The 20,514-nt window shown below is 35.6% G+C and overlaps 1 protein-coding gene across 3 annotated transcripts in view; it reads right to left on the reverse strand.

Annotated features, from left to right (window-relative positions):
• CNTN1 (contactin 1) overlaps positions 1-20,514 on the reverse strand; it is a 391,770-nt gene that overhangs the window by 26,048 nt on the left and 345,208 nt on the right. For 2 of the 3 annotated variants that reach the window (XM_037847168.1, XM_037847169.1), the window contains 3 exons: positions 14,678-14,864; positions 11,443-11,555; positions 10,493-10,649 (listed from right to left, as the gene is read on the reverse strand). In XM_037847168.1, coding sequence (XP_037703096.1) covers positions 10,493-10,649; positions 11,443-11,555; positions 14,678-14,864 — 457 coding nt within the window. The remainder of the gene's footprint in view (positions 1-10,492; positions 10,650-11,442; positions 11,556-14,677; positions 14,865-20,514) is intronic. The other variant, XM_037847170.1, reaches the window with a different exon arrangement.

The following is a 20,514-nucleotide window of genomic DNA, read 5'->3' on the forward strand; positions in this document are numbered from 1 at the left end:
CAAATATTAAGCAGAAATATCTTCCTCTCTTCTTCCTTGTCAATAGACTCTCTGTGTTTTGTTCAGATAGTCACTCCTCAAGAAAGGTTTCCTCATCCCAGGATCAGTGGTAAATCTTGGTCACCCTGAGCAACCATGGAAATACCAGTTTACTAATTTTGGGACAGACTTGTGACCCAGTTTCTCAGGAGCTTCTGAGAAAAGTCCTTCACTTTTAGGAGGGAGTTTCCAGAGAGATAGGCCACTTCTTCCTTAGACAACATAGGGTCAGCAACAATAATTCCTAGGAGTCCTGCAACCATCTTGCAACTACTGAGAGGGCAAACCCGAGAATAAAGTTGATAATGAGACCTCCTGAGAGGAGAGAGGAAGAAAAGACAAAACTGCTCCTTGATAATATTATTGAGACACTGATTTCATGAGGCTTAAAAGTCACCTATTTCTTACTAGTTAAGCAATTTTGAATTGAAATTTGTTACTGAAAGCTGAAAATATCCTAACAGATACAGACTCTATGTCCAGCTATTTAAAGTAATGAACTTTTCTTTTCCTTGATCTCCTATTATTTTAACCATGTGATTTGCCAAATTTTGACAACACCAAAAACCACCTGCAATTTCCAATTCTGTATCCAGGCTGGTGCGGCTTGCAGATAATGTTATATCATTATTCCAATTGTTTCCTTGACAACTTTGTTATCTGACCTCAGCTGATCATCTCAGTTTTGCTAGACGATCGTTTTTCATCCATCCCCACTTGGGTGTCTAATAGACCTACTGAACTCAACATGTTAAAATATGAATTCTCACTTATTTTCTCCAAAACTGCTCCTCCTCCAGGATTCCTCTCTTCAGTAAATGACTGAGTTGGTCAATCTTAACTCCTGGAGTTATCCTGAATCCTCTTTCATACCTCTCATCAGATCATCAGAAAATTCTGTTGTGTCTCCTTCAAAACAAACCCTGAAAATAACTTCTTGTTTCTTCTGTCTTTATCACCATAGTCAAAGCTGACCACATCTCTTGCTTGAACTATCATTGTTTGGCTCTGAACTGCCCTCCCTGCTTCCCAAGATTCCCAGAGATTTTCTCACTATTCGTGGAGACTTCATTTTCCTTCAAAGAGCAACTGAGATGAGACATAAAATATAAGTAACATCATGGCAACTGCCAGCTTAAAATGCCCCAATGACTTCTTACCACATTTAGAATAAAATCCAAAGTTATTAACAATGGCCTGTTTACCTCTTTATGATTCAACTTCCGGCTATTTCTCCAACCTCATTTAGTCCACTCAGATCCTGGTTGGCTCTGTTCCAGCCACACTGATCTCCTTGCTGTTACCTGAACATCCAAACAAACTGCCAGCTCAGAGCTTTTTCACTCTTTAGGCAGGAATACTTTTCCCTCTAGAAAACCACTTGGGCCATGCTCTTACTTCATTCCATTCTCTTTTCCAATGTCACCCAATCAGAGCTGACTTTCCTTGCCCACTAATTGAAAAGTAAGCACCAGCCGATCACTCCTGACCTTACTCACCCTGTTTCACTATTTATCTTCAAATATTATCACTATCTGGCAATATTTATATATAATTTGGCCTCCTCCCTTCAGACAGTAAGCTCCATAAGGTTTGCTTAGAGAAGACTTCTACCCACACTGCTGCATGAAAGTTGCATTCTTGAAAATACAATGATCTCTAAAATGCCAAATTCAACAACCATTCTTTATTTCTCAACTTCTTCAACCTCTTTGAAACTTTCAAAATTTCAAAATAAAGTCCGTAAATGAGTACTTTTAATAACATAATAAAACAAACACCAGAGTACTCACTTCCCAGGCCAAGAAACGTAACAAGGTCAACACCAAAAGCTTCTCCTTGATTGCACTCTTCTCCTCCAAGGCAACATGCCACTGAATTTTGTGTTGATCATTCTCTTTCTTAGAAGTGTTTACTATCATATACGTATCTCTTTTAAATTTGTTTCCCTGTTTTCTGCTCTTGACCCTCATATAAATGGACTCATATGTATTTTTCTGTGACTTCTTGCTTTTGTTCAATATTATGTACTCAGGAATTTTAATAATGAGAATTCATTATGTTGCAATAGAACAAACCTTATCAATGTATCCTAAATAACATTTAAACATGAACAAACTTGGAAAAATATTTGCTACAAATGTGACATAAAAAGGTTTAATAATTTTACTTTTCAAATTGATCATAAAATTTTTGAGAAAGTCATTAATGTATGGATGGGAAACAGCAAAGAACATGAACAGGACTTCAGAGAAATTGAACTACAAATGGATATTTAACATATAAATATAATCAACTCATTAGTAATAAAAATTTTAAATAAAAGTGATGAGACAGAATTTTGCTTAATTAACAAAGATTCCAAAAATAATAAAATGCTGGTACATTTAAAAAAATAAAATGTAGGCATTGCTATTCGGATAGCAATTTGACAATGCATATGCCAAGTCCTTAAAAGGTCATGCCCTATAATCCAGTAATTCCACTTCTAGGAATCTTTTAGAATAACACAAATGGAAATTCAGAAGACAAGCTCTATATACAAAGATGGACATTATGTGAGAATTACACATTACCAAAACAGAAAATATGGGGAGTAACCAAATACAGCAGTCACACTATTATCTGTGAATTTTATTGTGCAAGTGATATTAATAATTATTTTCAATAAATTGAGAATGTCTTCCTGTTAGATATTTTCATCATATTGCTTCAATTTCTGCAGGTTTTTAATCTATTTAATGGTGTTTCTAATAATACCCTCTTCTTTATCATGAAGTCTAGTTAGAAGTTTGAAGCTAATTTATTTCCTTTCATTTAGCATTTCCTAAAAATCTACTTTTGGCTGGATGCCTCTTGTTTCTTTTGATGGTTATGCAAACCCACTTGTTTTTTCCTGTTAGAATCTTGGCATCACTCCTCCTTTTTTTGCTCTCTATTGCTGAGGTTGAAAACATGAAAACTACATTTCCCAGACTCCCTTGCCTCTGAGAGGCACTAGTGGAAGGACTGGCAGGTCACAGAAAAGCAGAAATCAGTACTGCCTGGCATTGGTGGGCAGGCCTATGGGCCTCAGTGAAGGGAAGGGTGAACCAGTGGCAGGCTCCTTGGGCTGACTCTGGCAGATCAGCCACTGAGGTGCTGCAGGCAGTTGGACCGTCAGTGGTGGGTTACTTCAACTCCTATAATTTCTTGTTTTTCTCAAGGCTGGCAGACATTCAGTCTCATAGCTCTTAAAAAAGTTTTTGTTTCCTTTTTTTAGACTCCAATGCAATGTTTGATTGACATATCAAGAGATTCTTTTCACCTTTCCTGACAGAAACATGACTGATAGTAGAGATAAAAGAAAACTTAATAGCAATCTATGGATTGATCCTGTGAGCTTGGTTTTTATTGGAAACTAGTTTGCTCATTAGAGAATTGATCAGAGATCTCTTATCTATTGATTAAAACTATCAATAAATCTAAGGACTGGCTGTAAAATGGGGGAATTCCCTTCCCTTCAGAGAGAGTTTTTAAGCTGAGGTTGAGAGACCATAAGCCAGAATGACTTGCAGAGAATTCTAGCACTTGGAAAAGGTTAAACAAAATGATTTAGACATTTCCCCCCAGAAAGTTTATGAATCTTTATATTTCCTTATAAGAAGCATTTAAAAATATACATTTTCCTCAGCCTCCTGCCTGCAGGTTTCTGATTTTATAATTTTTCCATATACAATCTTTAATCATTTATTCTGGAAAAGGAATAGTAGTAATTTGCTTTGCATCTCAGAGCAATAAAAAAAACTTAAATTTTCTTAGAAACTGATTCTTTCTGAAAGAGAATCCATTTGTTTTAACTGGATCTCAGACTTGCCCTCTTCTCACCAACTCCACTCTCTCCCCTTTTGTTCCATTCCCACCTGTTTTCTGCACAGCAGCAAAATCAGATTGCACTTCTCAGTTTGTAAAAGCCCTTCAGTGGTTTCCCAATGAACTTAGATGAAATGCAAACTTCCAACAATAGACTTTTAAGATGTGTTTAGGGAGAGAACTAGAATGAGAGGAGAATGGTATGAGATGAGGGATTTTGCCCCTTTCATCTCTCCAAAATCACCCCTCTGACTCCCTTTCCTTACTACACACCAGTCACACTGGTCCCCTTTCGGGTTCTTGAACTTGAGAAGCTCTTTCCTGCCTTTCCCTCTATCTGGGACTCTTATTCCCAATTTTGTTGTATTGCATGTTCCTTTCTTTTAGATTTCAGCTTGAACATCACCATCTTAGAGAGGCGTGACTTGATCTTCACACCTAAATCAGTTCTGCCTCTCTTATTCTTTCTTTAAGTCCCTTATTTTTCCCTGTAATCCTTTTTAATCCTAATTACTTTATCTGTTTATCAGTTCTTTATTTTTCTGATACCCACCAGAATGCAAACCTCAGGAGGGCATGGCCATTATTGAAAGCAATAGCCTAGCAGAATGCCTGACATATAGTAGGTGTTCAGTAGATTGTTATTGAATGGATCTGTTTTCCGGAGAACAAAAAGGTCTATACTTTAAGAGTAAATAAGTTCTATTTTATCAGAGGAAAACAAAACTATATGTACACTCTAATATTAAAGTGTAGTTCCAGAGACTGAGACCATATTTCAGAAACCAAAATTATTTTGTTAGTAGTTCTTGTTAATTTTCCCTTCTATTTTTATGATACATTCCAATGAGGAATTTTCCAACCAGATTATTTTTGGGTCTAAGCAAATGAACAAAATACTCTGCTGGGGCTGCTGTGTGAACTTGCCGTTAGTTAAAAGATTCCTTGGGGAAGATTCAGGAAAACCCCAATTATTTCAGGTGCAGAGATGCTATCTGTGGCTTGACAAAGTGACAAAATCTACTTCTAGAATTACTATTCAAAGCTTCTAAAGGATAAGTAAAACTCTGGGAACTCTCTGAGCTGGGAGTTAGCTCGCCATTATCTGCTAGAGTAAACCTGGGTCATTTAAAGAATTATATTAACAATCATCCAGCAGAAGGATTGGAAGCCAAATGTAGGCACTCACAAAGTATTACTCTGACCAACAATTTGTCCTCCATTTTCATGCCTATTACAAACTAGGAGTGCTAAGTACAACCACTCAATTGGGAAAAGCTTTCCATGGATAGCTGTGATTCAATGCTGATGAAGGGAATACATACCTTAGACGTAATTTTAAATGCAAGCCATTTGTTAAACCAGAAATACTTAGGTTGGATTCATCCATGTGAACTGTTAAATTGATCCCATGCAAAATGTAGTAAAGGAAAACAAAATATTTGATTATTTCAAAATCATTGACGAGACAGCATTTCATGGATGATAATATCTGATTGCACGGTAATCACCAGTATAATTTTTTAAAACTATGAATATAGATATATAGGTAGGATTCAATTACAACATTATTGTTATATAATATACCATTCAAATTTATACAGTTTGGTAGTTCATTTGTTTAAGAAAATCTATTTTTCCCAAATGATATAGGGCATTTACAAAGTTCCTGATTCAGGGATCATTGGATTATATGGAATCCTATCATTAAAGGCAGAATAAAGTAAACCTAAGGACACCATATATATTACCAAATCCTTCTGTATATAGGCTTTTGTATAATATTAGAAGCTCAAATCTATTTTGGTTTTTGAAAATGCCTAGAGAAGAGATATTTGCAAAAGTGATTATGTCAATATAGCATTTTAATTTAATAATGTATGAATTAAATCTAAACATTTCAACTATCTTCTTGTCCCTTTTGCATCCTACCACTTACTCAGGCATCAGAGAAGGTAGCAAGAGGTCATGGAGTCAAACACCTAAAACTCCCTCTTAGGAAATGTTTCCTACCACTACCTCTTCTGCTACTGGTCAAAACAAAATGTGTTTTTCATCACAGTGTTTAAGTTGGTGGCTTTGGTTATATAGTTTAACTAAATAGCTTGGAGCTACCAAAAACAGTAGGTTAAGTTTTTAGATTACATCATCTGCGGTAACATCAGGATACATTTCAGATTTATTAGAAGGCATTATGTCAACAAAACAAATAGACAGTTACTTTAAATAAAATGGAAAAGAGGACTTGTTCTTTTAGAATATACTATAGATCTCCACCACTGCCCTCATTCCAGTCCAGGACATCATCTTTTTTTTTAATTCATTTTTATTGAGATATATTCACGTACCACACCATCATCATCTTTTAACCATTCTATGTCAATAACCTTACAATTCATCTCCTTATATCTTGCCCCACCCTTATATATGTTTTCCACCATCACTGAAGTGATTTTTCAAGTGCTAAAATCTGATCATGTTGCTCCCACCTTAAAGGTTATCAAATGACTTGTCCTTAGGAGGAAGTCCAGACATGAAAATATCCTTAAAAGTCCTCTTTGATTTAGCTAATATAGCTGTAGTCTCTTTAAAATGAAAAAGAGAGACTAAGAACATGCATATTTGCACATAAATATTAGAAGATATCCTTCTCTGTGGAAATGTATTTATGACCAAGGATCTTCATTATTCTATATTATAAAATTCAAAACAAATATGCAATAAACCAAACTAGGTTACTAACATTTATATTTCAATATTTGTAGCTACCTGCACATTTTCTTATTTTTAGCCCACCATGATGTATTAAAAATGATTTTAAAAAGATAATATAGACTTTTTAATGAGGGCTGGAAGTGGGTGGCATTTATTAGATAATAGATTTGTGATGAAACAATTGTGGTAGTACATTTGCCTCAATGTGAACTTTAAAAATTCGATAGGAATAATTTATTGAGACAGCAGATGACAGTGTTCAGGTCAGAGAGAAATGGAGTTACAGATAACCAGTGTCTAATAAAATTTCTAGGATATGTCTAATATAAAGTCAATCTTTGTAAGAAACAAATTTGTTTATTAGCACATGGCATAATACGAGTCATCTGCCTAATGAGGAAATGTGCTAACATTCTAGAGATTGAAAATGGAAGTTTAAGTTGCCCCAATTCTCATAACAAAATTATACCGTATACAGAAATCAATTTATTCAACAGCTATGTTATGTTTCAGATGGTCCTCCAGGTGCTGGGGACACACAGGTTGGACAAGACAGACAAGAGGCTTCTCCCATGGGGCTTACATTCAAGCGAAGATGGAGATAATAAACAAGAATAAAGGGCTAAATAAGAAAAATAAGATAATTTTAAATAGGTGTAACTATTATGAAGAATATAAAACAGGGTGATAGGATAAAGAATTACTCGGGGGGGGGGGGGGCTACCTTAAATTGGTGGCCATAAAAGGCTTCTCTGAGGAGAGGACATCCGAGCAAAAGCAAAAATGACAAGAATGAACCTGTAAAGCAAGGACTAGAGTCTCTCAGGCAGGAAGAAAACCAAGTGCAGATGCCTTAAGGTAGTGATATCCTTAGTGTATTCAAGAAGAGAAAGAAGGTCCATGGAGTAAGGGAGAAACTGCTTAATTAAGATGAGAGAGTTCAACAGGGCCAAATTATCTAGGGCAGTATAAGCATAGTAAGAAATTTAGACTTTATTCCACAGGAAGTCTTTTTAAGAGAAGAGTTATATGATTCGATTTACATATGCATAGCTTTCAGTGGCTGCAACATGGAGAATGGACTGTAACAGGCCAAAGCTGGAAGCCAAGAGAACTGAAAGGATTCCAAGTAGCGTTGGTGAGGGACTATGCAGAGATGTGGAAATATGTAAATTTTAGCATATCTTAAGTACATGAACAGTGCCTCTATATTGTAGGCCTTAGATGTACATTTGTTGAATGAATGAGTGAATCATAGAACAAATAATGCACTGCAATTGAGCAAAGTACATATAATATTCTTGGTTACATATTTTGGGCATAAAAATTGAAACAAAGAAAAATATTAGGAGTCTTTACATTTAGGAGAAATCCTAGCATTTCTATTTGTATTTCCTTGTTTTTCTCATAACAAATAACTTAAACCAGTTGCAAATGAATTCAAACTTCAAGAAGACATTCCTAAAATGGTACTATTCACCAAATATCTGACATTCATAATGGTAGTTACAATTGTTTTGCACAGTTATGATCTGGCTAAGAGAAAAATAATAGAAATACTGCAATTAATAAGACTATTATCTATTAGCTGGCAAAAAAAGAGGAAACAATATTTAGAGTATGTTTGAGGTTTCTAAACAAGCATACTCTGTGTCTTCCATATGTGGGATATTTATACTGGAATTTCAGATCACAACTGTGGTGGACTAGAACTGGTCCAAACCACCTCCTGAGAGCCAATTGTTAAACTCCCAGAAAATTTATGAGCAGGTTGTAAAAAAACACCATTATAAACATTTAAATTATGTAAATATCTTATTCAAAGTAAAAAATTTTAAATGAAGGCTGTAAATATTCTAGTCTTATCACTTCCTAACTATTTTATTACATTTTAACATTACTCATGTTCTTAAAACTATGCCAATTGCTTGTATATGGTGGCAATACTAACTAATGGTGTTCTGTTCTGCTGCACATCACTTTCCAGGTCCACATATGGGTAGCTTGAAATTGGCCATAGTGGGAGTATTTATACCATGGAAATTCGCAAATGCTATAAACCAAGCTCCCCCCACCCTACTCCCAGAAAGAGTTAACTGCTTAACATTTATTAGCACTCTACTAGTTATAACTGTACTAATGCAACTGTCACTGCTATAGCATCTCCAGTTACAAACGCCTCTAGTTTAAATCCCAGAACTAGTTTTGCTCATATTAGCAATGAATAATGGAGGGTGAGGAGATGAAGAAAGCAACAACCTGTTGCAGTTGGCTTCTAGACAGGGAAGGTCAGTGTTCAAAAGCAATCTAGCTAGTTTTTTGGCACTTTCTCACCCCCAAAATAACGTCCACATTTCCCTCTAACTTCCTTTTGAGAAAGTGTAAAATATTAAAGGTGTCTATTCTCAAAATTCAATATTTAGAAAAAGTTTCAAAACCAAAAAAGATGTCATTTTCCCTCATCAAATTAGTCAAGTCTAAAAAGAAAGATAATGTTGGAGTGCATGCAGTGAGTAAAACACTCATATACAATGCTAGTGGGAATGAAAATTAAAATTTAAAATAGTAGAACACTTTGTGTCCTTATTCAAGTTTAATCAGCAGACAGATTAAAATTTGTAAAATGAATTCAAAATAGCATTATTCATGATAGAAAACGTGAAATGGGTAAGTAAATTTTGTACATTCGTTTGAGAGATTATTAGGCATAAATTTGATCGAAAATTTACAAAATTTTGAGTGACATGGAAAGTGTTCACAATATAACTTTATTGGTTAAGTAGGGTATGACATGATCTATTCAATAGAAGCCAAAACATATAAAATACATGTATATAAAATGACTAGATGTAAATTCAACTAAATATTAGGAGATAGTTTGGGATGTTCAGAATATGACTGATTATTTTTTGTTCCTTTCACATTTCTGTTTTTTCCAAATTCTCTACAAAGGCAAAATAATAGCTTTTAAACTAAAAAAAAAAAAAAAAAAAAAAAAGTTTTCAGTATGTACTACTTACCACATTTTGATTTTTAAAAAGTGGATATGTGTTATGGTAAACGTCATGAAAACATGGCGTGTAGATGACACCTACATTTCAAGGTATTAAATACTCTGGCATTGTATTAAAGGACTTTTTATTGTCTTATTTATAACATATACAATATTAATCTACTTAGGTATAGATCACCAACATTTTTCTAAATCAGTTCTCATCTTTGATTTAGCATCTTCTAATATGTCATAGACTTTCATAAAATTCTCAAAACAAAATCAATTTTAATTTAGTATAATTTATCAACAGTATCATCCATTCAGAGTGAGAAAAAAAGTATGAAAACTTAAACAAATGATAGAGTGCTGTAAATCCAAAGCAATCCACTGCCTCAAATATTTACTTGCAATTAACCAATGCTGCAGAAATAGAGTTTGCAAAAAAGGAAAAGAGAGACTGAGACAAAAAGAAAGAGGGAAAGGAAAGGAGTAATAATCAACAGTATTTCTATTTTACTACTACATTATTACAGGTAGGGGAAGTAAGGAGGGTAAGAGGAGTTTAAAAAATAGTCCAGTGAATTTCCTTTTGATATAAGAGAAATTTTGATATTATATAAAGGTCTATATTATGTACCATTCTTGTGCATCATAGTTTCTTAATTGTGTTTGAAGTCCAGATAATAATCAACATGTGGCATGTTGCATATTTGCTTTTGTGACTCATAAGGAAAGAAATATCAAGTTTCAGGGTATCCTTGACATTTCAAATCTACTTCGGGAAACACCAATATTGGTATGAATATCAGGTCTACATTCACTCTTGCGAATCCATACGGCCTAATAACTTAGAGGTACTTTATTGAAATGTGTTTTAAATGATTGGCTTACCTGAAATTTTGACTTGAGACACCACTCCATCTCCTCCATCACTGTGTGCACGAACCTCTACAACATACTCTCCATCCCTGGGAATTGGGACTTCTATGAAGTGTTTATGAGTTGAATACAGCTTGCCATCATGTTGGCCATCAGGTCTATAGAGTACCTTACAAAGTCCCAAAATATGTATACTTAATAAAGTAGTAAAAATGAGTTGATGCCCTAACACTAAAACCAGAATAAAAATTCTTGCACTTTTATTGATGAATAGTTCAAGGAAGCTGTATTTAACAATAGTGGGAAATTCATGTTTTTTAAGTTCACAAATATTGATATCTCATATTTTTAGAGTGATCCAAAATGATGTGCCTTAAGCATCTGAATTTCATGTTTTGAGATGACCCAAAATAAACAGAGGGAAGCAATGTGTCTTATTTTTAAGAAAAAATTTTAAAATGAGGGCTCTCTTAATATATTAAAATAGTTTAAAGAAATTGCTTCACAATTTTAATTTTTTTCACATTATTCTTAAAGTTTTATATCCAATTGAAGAATGTGATAGTGTGTGATATAATGAACAAATGGAAATAATCTTACCTCCATTTTTATTCATTTATGAAGGTAACTCAGTGCATCAAAGAGTTTGCCGTGTGGAAGCCAACACTATCTTAATCATTGCCAACAAAAACAATCTTCAAACTGATTATTCTAACAATTTCATTCTTTCAGCAGTTATTCCACTTTTCTTGTTCACTTGACATAGCATCAGACTAAAATTCACTTAAGATGATCTTCTCTCATTATAAAACTTATCATGGTGCTATGCCATGTAATTCTGCTACACATTTAGAATCAGAAAGCTGAATGGGTTTTGCTGAAACAGCAAAAATTCCAAATATCAGTTGCTCTTTGTACAAATGAAGCTTGTGTGGAGAAGAGTCTAGTAATCTTTTGTGTACCTTATATCCTCTCACTGAAGATTCATTTGATAGTGCAACGACATGATCCCAGGTGATTATGTAGTGTGAACCAGACCTTACTGAACTGATGATCCTTGGAGGCTGGCTAGGAGCTGTGGAAAGTAATAATATGCAATTGATGGTCACCATATCCAATGTAAGTTTTGCAAACTTCATTGCATCAGGAATTATAATGCCAACGATAATGATACCGATAACAACAATGGACGAGTACAACAATAAACAGCTAATTTTGATGAGTCCTTACTATATGCCAGGCACTATGCTAAGCACATTATCTCCATGAGCTCGAGCTCGTTTAATGCACCCAGTGGCCCTGTGAGGTGGGTAATATAACTACCCTTTTATTCTATTCTCACCACACTCCACTTGGGTTTCTTATTCCACCACTCTTTTGAAAGTGCAGGTTCCAAAGTAACTAACCATCTTCTCTTGGCCAAATCTAATGATCACTTTTTATTCTTTTCAAACTTAACATCTTTGCAGCATCCCACAGAGTTGACCTCTTTTCTTCTTCAATCTTATTCTTTTATTAAATTCCTGATATCTTAATATCTGGGTTCTCCTTATATCTCACTGGCTGTTCCTTCTCCTTAACTATCTTTCACTGCCTCCATGTCCTCTGCTTAACTTCTAAATATTGGAATGCCTTAGGGTTTGATCCTACCTTCCTTAAGTACTTATATATCAGCCCATGGCTTTAAATATCCACAATTCTATCTCAAGCCCTAACCTGTCTCTTGATCTTTGGATGTGTTTGTCTGGCTGCCTATACGTACTTGAAGGTACTGTAATATAATCAAGATGGAACATTTAACATCGCCACCCCCATCTGCCTCTCTGTGTCTTTCCCATCATTAGCAAACAGCACCACCCAACCTCAGTCTCTAAGCAAAAGTATTCAATCTTCTCTTCCTCTCCTACATCCAAATTAGCAGCAAATTGTCAACTCTTCCTATAGAAAATTTTCTACTTCTCTTTATCTCCATTAGTATCACCTAGTGCTGGTCACTATAACAACCTCTCTCTACTACTAAAATAGCCTCCTAATTAATTGGCTTCTCTGCTTCTTTTTCTTGCCTCATCACTATCCACTGTCTACTCAGAGCTAGAAGGATTAAAAAAAAAAAACAAAAATGTAAATTAGGTATCATTCTTTGCTTAGTCTACCAATGGCTTCTTTTTTTTTAACTTTTTTATTGTGAAATATATATATACAGAAAAGTAAAATTTCAAAATACAGTTTAACAGATGGTTATAGAGCAAATTTCAAAGTATAGTATGGGTTTCATTCCACAATTTCAGGTATTTCCTTCTGGTTGTTCTAATATACTGGAAACTAAAAAGAAATGTCTATATAATGATTCAGTAGTCATAATCATTTCTTAAATCCTAACTTTTCTGTTACAACTCCTCCCTCTCATTTAAACATTTTCTCAGTCTTCAGGGATATTTGGGCAATGACCATTCTAACCTCTTCATGTTGAAAAGGATTATCGACATTATGGGGTAGGAGAATGCAACTACTTGATGTTCTGGGAGAGACAGGTACCTCTAAGTTTCAGGGCTTATCTGGCATAGGAACAATCTGGAGGTCTTCAGTTTCTGGAAAATAAACTTAATAAGTAAACTTGTATAGAGTCTTGGATAGAGCCCTGGGTTGTCTTTAGGGTTTACAGGAATTTAGGTTGGCCTTGGCATACCATGGCAATTTGCAATATCTGACTGAAGCTTGCATAAGAGTAACCTCCAGAATGACCTCTCAACTCTCTTAAAAATCTCTTAGTCATTGAAACCTTATTTTGTTACACTTCTTTTCCCCCTTTTGGTCAAGAAGGCATTGTCAATCTTTCCAATGGCTTCTTATAATACATAGGAAAAAATCCAAAAAATCATTACCTACAAGGCCCTACATATTTTGGCTCTATGCACTTCCTCTTCTTCATCTCAGAATAACCCCTTTTTCATCCCTAGGTCCTGGCTCCATTGGCCTTTCTACATCTAAATCATATCAAGCCCTTCCCACCTCAAGGTTTTTGCACTGGTTGTTGTCTCTGCCTGGAATAATCTTCCCCAGTTCATCACACAACAGGCCCTGTTTATCATTCATCTTCTACCTCAAATGCCATCTTTTCAAACAGGCCTCTCCAGACTACCCAGTAAGAATTTGGCTCCCACCCAAGTCACTTTCAATTCTGTTTTATTTGCTTTACTGTGCTATCATCTAATATGACCATGCTTATTTATTTGCCAGATTTTAAATAAATTAAAAAAAAATCTGTCTTTTTCACTAGGATGCAAACCCCAACAGGAAAGGATCTGAGTCTGGCTTGATCTCTTCCTCCTCTTCAACCCCTAGAACAGTGCAGGGCAAATAGTATACCTTTGATGGAATGAATACGTGAATGAATAAATGGAAAAACGAAGGAATGAACGCTCCTTTTACAGACTAAGAAACCGAGGTTTAGAGATGTGAGGTAGTTTGTCTAATGTCATACATTTAGTTAAGTCTGATTTTTATATCAAAGCCTGATTTTTACACCATGTTCTGTTGTCTCATTAAGAGTTTCTTTTCTCCAAAAAAGATTTCATATAAGTTTTCAAACCCTAATGGTAATCATGTCTTCAAATCCTTCTGAAACTCACTATAGGTCTACATGTGAATTTTCCTCTTTTGTATTCAACTTGGTTAACAAAGATATCAAAGTGAGGCCACTGAGATTAGAATAATCACCAGCGCAGGTGGTTTTATAATGTGGATGAGAGAATAGGGTAATAAGATAGTAAACATAATGTTATCACATTTCACTTGTATTTCCTTTGTATAATGATGAAGGTTTATGAATCAAAGCATAGAAAAATGAGCCAAATTAATTTTTCTTATCTTTATCTATGCATTCCTATGAAAGCAATGTTTAAATTAATTAAAACAAAATGAAGACAAGTGACTTTTCCAATACTACAAAATGAGGGGTCCTTATAAAGGCAAGATTCTGTAATTTCATAATGGAATGTTAAATGCATGAAGGCATTCTCTACAGTTTTTCATTATATAATATAATTTGATTATATTGTATAGTAAACAAAGTTAAAACAAAACAAAACAACTTGTGGTAGCACCAAAGGATAAACTGAAAACCAAATGTGCTCTCACTTCTAGGTGGTAAATTTCTCTCAAATGTGCCCACATCACGATTGAATCAATTAGACTCACGTGCTTTCTTGGTGAAGGTTTCAATCATTTCACTGGGAGGTCCACACCCTGCACTATTGCAGGCCCTGACTTCCACAAAGTACTGGGTGTCTGGTAGCAGATTTTCCAGCCTGGCTGAGTACTCTTGGCTGGAGACCTGAACTCTGTGTGCAGCTGCTTCTTTGTCATGGGAAGACCAGTACCGAATCTGCAAACATTGAAGTTGAGTAATATTTAGTTATGATTCAGACTCGTTGGTTTTGAAAAGTTCTTTTTAATTACCTCTGTAACCACTGCAGCTGGCTGAGCATCATATTCTCAAATGTTACTTAAGGAAGGTGTGTATCACTAACCACGTATTTCTATTGGTCTTAGAATATGGCAAGCACACAATACGTACTGCATAAAATGATGTCAAAAGCAAATGTAAAGTTCACCTCGTTGCCTGAAACAGTCTTACATTGATCACAAAAGGGAAAAACAAACAAACAAACAAAACAAATCACATAACTTTTACCTTCAAAATACAAAACTGATCTCTGTTTGGAGGTATTTGCCATAGTAATTTTTTCATTTATTTCCTGTTTTATTTCTGTTTAAATGATTTATATGATTGTATGTCTGTAAAACAATGGGATTTTAATTTCACAATTAACCAAAACACTTAGGTACAAATATCTAAAATGAATACAATCCTGAGCTTTTCGTTTTTTATAATCACATAGTAAACCATTATAAAATAGAACTGGATGGCTCAAATTCACTTGGCAACAAAGTGAGGTTTATAAAAAGAATGAACTTATTTCAGAATCAAAGCCAGTTACTAATTGCTTATTGGTTCTTTGTGCAATATTTGTATTTTGTTTACTCGTGCTCAATATATTTCCCAGTGATTTTGATAGAATTTCTTTGGCATTTCCATCATCAGACCAGAAGGCTGAACTCAAAATGGAGGAAGTGTAATTATGCCAAGTAGCTCCAAAATCAGATCTCAGTTGGCAGAGCAAAGACTTCCTAACAATGGGAGCCACCTCAAGAAAGCATGGGTTTCCCAGTGCTCAAAATTTTCAGGCAATGACTACATTTATCTGAGAAGGAGGAAGAGAACCTACATTTTAGTGGGCATTTGAATTAGATATAAGGTCTCTTCCACTGCTAAGAAGAAGAGAAATAAAATGAACAGTTAACATTCTAATGTAGTGTTAGGTTTGCATTATGAGCATTCATATATGTTATCTTCTCAACAAACCTATGATGTAGTATATACCCCATTTTATGAGGTCCATGGGGTTCACGTATTGTAATACAGCCAGTGAAAGGCATTATAGCCTAGTGAGGAAAAGACCTTGATAAGTAATTGCATAGCTCTGGATGTGTATTAATTATTCTCTTGGGTCCTCTGTTTCCACATCTGTAAAAAGGGATAATAATGTCCACATTATAGGGGAGTTGAAAGAATTAAAAGCCCCACCAAACATTTTAAGGCATCTGACCTATATGAAGCACTAAGTAAATGGTAGCTAATTAAGTGATAAAAATTGGGGTTTGATTTCAAGTTTATTTGACTTCAAAACTCATTTTGGTTTGACAAAAAAAGGACTAACTATAATTACAGTAGTGATTAATGCATAAATACAATATGTCACTTGTAAAAACATCTTCCAACTAATAAAAGAAATAGATACTCCAAGAAGAAATTGGAATGTCACACTTAAAGTCAGAAAAGCCTTGTGTGCCAGTTTGAATGTATTGTGCCCCCCAAATGCCATTATCTTTGTGGTCTTGTGTGGGGCAGACATTTTTGGTGCTGGTTAGATTTGCTTGGAATGTGCCCCACCCAGCTGTGGGAGATAATTTTGATGAGATGTTCCCATGGAGGCGTGGCCCCGCCCATTTGGGGTGGGCCTTGATCGGTGGAGCTATATAAATGAGCTGACTCAAAGAGAGGGAAGAGAGTGCAGCTGGGAGTGATGTTTTGAAGAGGGGCAAGCTTGCTAGAGAGGAACGTCCTGGGAGAAAGCCGTTTTGAGGCCGGAGCTTTGGAGCAGACGCCAGCTGCCTTCCTAGCTAGCAGAGGTTTTCCGGACGCCATTGGCCATCCTCCGGTGAAGGTACCCAATTGCTGAGGTGTTACCTTGGACGCTTTGTGGCCTTAAGACTGTAACTGTGTAGTGAAATAAACTCCCGTTTTATAAAAGCCTATCCATCTCTGGTGTTTTGCATTCTCCAGCATTAGCAAACTAGGACACCTTGGTATAAATAAAACTTGGTTTAACAATAGTTCTATGACCAATAATCTTCATACAATTTCTATAAAGGAAGAGATCAGTTAAGGGTGCAATGGTGTAATTTAATCCAGTGTTAGTCACACAGTAGCAGAGAGAGACAGAAAAGAAGGGAAAGCATCAACCTTATCATTGAATCTGATGTTTTAAAATTAGGAAAATTGTGATTTCATTTTGGCTTCTTAATCAGAAGAGCATTTCATTTTACTGTTTAGATTCTTAAGTCCTTAATGACAGATTCTTCTTTTTTTTTCCTTAAAAGAACTAATGATGAAATAGTAACAGAGATGTGCCCCTTACCCTCCAGGCAGCACTCTCCTGGAGAGATACAAAATAGTTGTTCAATACTTCTCCACTCTTTTTCTCTTGGCATAGTCATCAAGACCTTTTCAAGCAGAATTCAATTTTCCTTTCCAGACTTATTTTCCAGTACATCACCTTTTTACTTCCTACTTTTAAGAGAATAGGCCATAAAAGTGTACAATCTTTAAGATGATGGCTTAATACAATTAACATCTCAAGCGTCTACTTTTAGGGACTCATAAAGATCACGGCACCAGTGATTTTGCTGGATCACGGATTCCTTTGCAACTCAGACCCCAAATAGGAAGTAAATTTTCCCAGTATAGAGAGTAAAACCTCCCTCCTGCTAACTCAATGGGCAGAGGTCTAATTGCAAGAAAAAGGATTCAACAGCCCAAAGAAAGAGGAGCAGGGCAGGATACTGGGGTTAGTGAGAGATCAAGTGCTGCAACATTACGTACATCATTTCCTTGTCAACAAAGCACCCAGGCAGTGTTCATCTGAACATGACTTCTGCAGATATCAAATAATAAAAATTAGGCTCTTAAAAAATAAATTTTCTTAATGTAAATGAGCATATCCTAGGAAGAGTAATTAGTAATAAGGAATTCAATGGAAGAAACAGATATTTGGGTGCAGATAGAATAGGAAAAAGGCACTAAGCGCTACTTAAAAGGATTTTCAAGAGCTATAAAGAAAAGGTTCCCACTGGGACCAGAATGATTTCCTCCATCTCACTAATTATTATTAATAAGGAGCTAGTACAGCTATCAGAGCCCATGTTATATATAAATACCTAGAGCACAGTGGTAAACAGCTGCCACATAGGCTATGGGTTCAGCCATCTTAATAAAATGTATTGCTATTGCCATAATGTTTCAAACTAAAGAATTCTTTGAAGTGAAGTTGTGGTCAAACACTGAATGAATACATCCCTCATGACTGTGACCAACTAGAGTAGGCAAAATAAGGCAAGCAGTGATCTTTACAAAACTCTGCCTTAATCCACATTGTTTTTGCCATGGTATTCTAATCTCTTCATATACCTCCACATCTTAGCCTTCCAAACTATGTTGTTCAGAATAATAGAGTCCTCTGAGATTCATTCATTCATCCACCCATTCATCACCAATTGAACAGCTGTCACATTAGGTCATTGATAACCAACCCACCAAATTGTTCTCGGTTGTATGATTAGAGTGACAACCAAACAAAGACCTCACTTTCAGGGAGCATTCCTGTTGGAGGAGTGTGACCTGTGACCACGACAATACAATGTGTTTACCACACCGAATTTACTTTCTCTCCTGGGCACACAGCTAGATTAGACATCCCAGTATCCCTTACACTTAGGTAGAGCCTTATAACTTAGTCCGGACCAATAGACTGAAGCCCTGAATAGATACCTTTTTATGCCCAGGTTCTAAAATCTCCAATGCCATCTTTTGCATGCCCTGTCTTCCCTCATTTGCTGGCCAGATGCTGAGAATCCAGTGAAGGATTCTGGGCTCTACAATGGGGGAGCCTCTAGATGGAAGGAACTACCTAGAGCCTGGAGCAGAAACAGTTCCACCCCCCAAGTCCAAATGCTCTTACTGCCCCCCACTCCACAGGATCTCTCTACTCTACCCCTCATCACTTTGACTTTCCCAGCCTGCCATTTACACTGGACTGTGATGTGAGAGATAAATAAAAGTTTATTGTGTTATTTATGCCACCAATTGAGCCTTTCAGGGTTAATTGTTACATCCGTAACCATGCTGACTAATACAGGGAAGCAGACAATAAGCAAGTGTATAACATAATCACAGGAAAAGAAAAACAGTAAAAAAAAAAAAATGTAGGAAGTGATATGGAGCTGCTGCTTTGGAGATCAGAAAGTAGCAATCATCAAAGGAAAGTGTTCCAGTCAGACGTAATAGCCAGATGTTTAGGAATATTACATGTATGTGGATGGAGTGGGATGGGAGAGTCTCAGGGTTAAGTTTTTGAAAAACTTTGATTGAAACAAATTTGAACTTCTACTGCTACTCTTTAGCACCTTTAGTTTGTTCATTTCAGCTGTGATTCCCTTAGATATGATATAAAACCCAGAATTTTCCACATTTATTTGACCATGAAACACTTCCATGTTATTCTCCAAATCCCCAGCAACATTTTGCATAGTTGGGTTCTCTGAATGTGGTTTGGAAAATTCAGGGTTATATCTTCCCTTTCCCTGTACAGCCCTTCTCTTCTTTCCCATTTTGTAATCTTTTAAAATAAATCATCTCTAGGACAAGATCATAAATGTCACCTGTGCATGAAGTCTTCATTGATCCAACTATTAGGAATTAATAATTTCCTCCTCTGTAAAATTGTACTCTTTATATTCCTGTCTCATGTCCTTATCTGGGTATCTTGTCCTACTTCCCCACGCCATCACTCTTCTTAAAAGGTAGTCATGATGCTCATCCTTGTTTATCTCCTACCCCTCACACGATGTCTTCATTTATTAAAAAAATAATTTAATGAGCAATTTGATTCTATGCAGCAATCTCTTTATGAAACAGGAAAAATAGCAAGAACATTGTTTTTAGAAAGGCAGGATGATGTGAGAACAAGTTTTATACCTCTGGTGATATTTGGAATAGTTAAGAAAAACATATTGAAAACCTTTGTGGGTTATGACAAAGCCAGAAAGATTGGTGTTCAGTGAGGAACAGAAGCATTTAAAAGCTTATAATTTTAGGTCTAGTCAAAGATCACAATAACTGCTCAACTTGGAAAAGCAAAGGTCTGGATACCTTTTCAAATTGTGTTTCTTCAAACAACTGTTAAAACTCTCCATAGTAAAATAAGACGCATAAAGATTCAGCTGCTACTGCTGTGACACAGAACACATCTGACTTTCTAGGAACACATCTGATGCAGTGGAAAGTATTACCAACTAGGAAGCATGAGACATGGGGTCTACTTTTGCTCTGTCCCCAACTTACTATGAGACCTTGGGCAAGTTTCTTAGTTTTGGTTTTCAGTATCTTCATCTATAAGGAGTTAATGATAAAATCTTAACCCTGCTATCGTGATAATACTTACTGCACAAACTTGTTTTGAACATAAAAGAGAAAATTACAAAAGTAGCTATTTGGACAAGCACAGAGAATTTTTTTAATGTTAAAAATTCTTCTTTGAGCCATTGAAAACCATTTTTACTTTTACCGTTGAATGAAGAGATACTATATCTAGACCCCTGAATATACTTAGGATAGTATTTCTCACACGTTCAAC

This window comes from Choloepus didactylus, chromosome 8 (assembly GCF_015220235.1).
Source record: "Choloepus didactylus isolate mChoDid1 chromosome 8, mChoDid1.pri, whole genome shotgun sequence".
Classification (NCBI taxonomy): Eukaryota; Metazoa; Chordata; class Mammalia; order Pilosa; family Megalonychidae; genus Choloepus; species Choloepus didactylus.